General features: G+C 40.8%; 1 protein-coding gene across 1 annotated transcript in view; it reads right to left on the bottom strand.

Moving 5' to 3' along the window:
* The window catches only part of RAPGEF5 (Rap guanine nucleotide exchange factor (GEF) 5), a gene marked incomplete at its 5' end in the record, with an annotated part of 33341 nt that overhangs the window by 28979 nt on the left and 1492 nt on the right, over positions 1-2870 (bottom strand). Inside the window, 3 exons of the mRNA XM_009709242.1 lie at positions 303-381; positions 1312-1342; positions 2168-2265. Coding sequence (XP_009707544.1) covers positions 303-381; positions 1312-1342; positions 2168-2265 — 208 coding nt within the window. The remainder of the gene's footprint in view (positions 1-302; positions 382-1311; positions 1343-2167; positions 2266-2870) is intronic.

The following is a 2870-nucleotide window of genomic DNA, read 5'->3' as shown; positions in this document are numbered from 1 at the left end:
CAGGAATGATGCCTGGTGGATGGGCTGCCAGCACTCCTGGGAGGCACACAGCTTTGCTACAGGGCTGCTGGAGAAACCAGATAGGGCGAAAACCCCTTGAGATACCACGTCACTGTTGAACCCCTGCAAAGTAGGAGGCAGGAAGGTAACCTTACACAGTCAAATCTTTCTTCTTTTTGGCCCTAAGGTCTTGTTCAGAAGCTGTATGTCAGTTTTTTTTAAAAAAATTACATTATGGGCAGCCTTTGAGAAATAATTCTGCAGTTTTGGAGTTTTTCCTCCACTCTTTCAATCATACTTACTTTCTTCTGTTTCATTCATGGTTCCTCTGTGCTGCAGCCAGTTCTCCTTCACACTGAACTGGTGGAAAAAGGTTTTATTCTGTGAGAGAGTGGGAGAGAACAAAAAAAAAGAAAAAAAGACAAGTGACTCTCTGCATCCCTGCCCTTACAGTAATTCACAGAACATAGCACTCAGCCCATACATCTGGCCAGAAAGGTTTCTGTATAGGAAATCCACCCACCCTTTCTTGGATCAGTAAACTGGGAGTTGCCTTACTAAATAATAGCCAAGGTGGGGATTTTGGAGGAAGCAGGACATGCCAAGGCTAAGCAGCCTGCACGATTCAAGGTTCTCTGTAGTCATGTTCAGAGTCTGTTTCTTATACACTTACTCTTATATACGTTTCCTATGTACCAATCAGCCTATTTAGTAATTTCACTACAATCTCATGTTCTGCCTTCCACATTTCTGCAGTAACATTTTAAGCTTATTACACACTTCAGCTTCAGCCCAGTAAATTTGACGAGCACAGCAATTCACCTCTGTGCAGTTTGTATACCGACTTTCTCAGGCTGCATCTTCTCCCTCTGGTTAAATAGACAGATACACGTTCCTCTCTTTCTTTCTCTATGCCTGTCACAACAAATCCCCCCTTTGCTCTGTGTACTTGACATCCATGTCAATGCCTGTGCTCAGCCTGGTTTGCCCAGGTTGCTACATCTCTCCAGCATGGTGGGGACATGCTCCCAGGCCTCTCCTGCATTCTGACATCTCAGAGCATCTTGTTAAGATGCTAATACTGTCACGGCCACTGCAAGTTAGCTCACACAGCTGATTCCACGCTGTGCTGGCAGGAAAAAGAATTTCCTTAAGCAACGTTGCAGGTCTAACCTCACTGATGTATCCTGTCATGTTTTTGGCCACCATTCACTTTCGTTTGAGAAGCCAAGAAAACAGGGAAGTAGGCAGAGGAGAAGAAAGTGAGATGGTAAGTTATCTAGCAACTAGCACCAATCAGGTTTGCGTTACCTTTCGGTGAGGTGAATACTCGTCTACAGTGCTGAAACAAAAAGGAAAATCCGAATTAGTCTTTCCAGCCAAAGCTTAGGAAAAGGAAGTTTTAGCTATTACAACATCAGAAAGTTTTTAACATTAAATGGTCACTGCAGAATGGCTGCAGAGCTCCTTCAGGGAAAGCTAAGGGCGTCTGGCTCAGCCAGAACATTTTTCTGTGACTTGCACATTCAATGTAGTGAAAAGCAGTGCTGCCAGCCCACGAGCTGTCAGAGAACACGGACACAGCCGGGGTCCCCGGGGTAAGCAGTCAGGGTCATCCCCAGGGACACAGCTCTTTCCACCTCCCCAATGGCCAAGCCATGGAAACAAACTCCATTTGTTGGAAAAACATGCCAAGGTAGTATCTTTTACAAATACCATAATTATAAGTGTGCCAAGGAAATATCTTTTGCAAATACCAGAACTATTAGTAAAATAACAACTCTGAAAAGACTATTGCAAACCAGATTTGCTTCTCAGTACTGCAGATTGCAGAGAGAGAATGAGAATGAAGCTATCATCTGAAATTGCAGACTCCAGCTTCTGAGGGAAATTTTGCCAGCTTTTCCACAAAGTATTGCCCTACATGCAAGTCTTCCCAATCAAAATTGATGGGAATGACTGTTGAACCACACGCACCACCCAACAAACATGAGAGAAGACTGAATAATCTAATTTTACTTTAAATAGATGATTTGTAGAAATGAACATAGTGCTTGTATCACTCACTACTTTATCTTTGCTGAATTACAGCAAACATAAATTACAGCAAAAATAAATTACACCCTAAATAAAAGGAGACTTGATCACAAATATAATCAATACTTACTGACGACGATGCATCCCAAGAATCTTCTGAAATTCTTTCAGGTCCTTCTCAAGTATGGGATATTCATACACATCATCTAACACATTCCTGTATATCGTCTACAAAATAAAACAGTATCTGCAAACATCTGATAATTCAAACATAAATCTAAGGCATCACATCAGCATTCTGAATCAATTCAGGCACTAGCCTACTAAAACCAATTTCATCATTGTATTTATGCAAGACCCATAAGGAGAGAATGTTCCTGCTTAAATTTCCAGATTGGTCAATATTCAGCTTGCCTTTGGACAAATACTCTTTGTATCATCATCAAGCAAGAGGGCAAAATGTTGACACAGAAGAACACATTCTGAAGCATGAGAACACACCACACCATATCACTTATCCAAAATGATAACAAACAGGTTCGTTTGATTAAGACTTTTAAAATGGAGAATGTTCTCCTTCACTTTCCCTCACGTTTGCATGCATTTTAAATTGAGTCCCTGTCTCTCACAAAGAAATAACAACATAATCCTAGTTGTAAACCTGTAACTAAATCATTATTTTTGAGGGAGGCATTGTCTGAATATCATCAATCAAGAACCTCTGTTAAATGTAAAAGACACTACCTTAGACAAGAGGTAAATAAACTGAATCAGCTTTCATGATTGAAATTGTAGGAAATATTTTCTTTATACTTTTCCAGAATCTGCACATA

Source organism: Cariama cristata, unplaced genomic scaffold (genome assembly GCF_000690535.1).
Source record: "Cariama cristata isolate BGI_N322 unplaced genomic scaffold, ASM69053v1 scaffold38101, whole genome shotgun sequence".
Taxonomy (NCBI): domain Eukaryota; kingdom Metazoa; phylum Chordata; class Aves; order Cariamiformes; family Cariamidae; genus Cariama; species Cariama cristata.
This window is presented reverse-complemented; position numbering and strand designations above follow the sequence as displayed.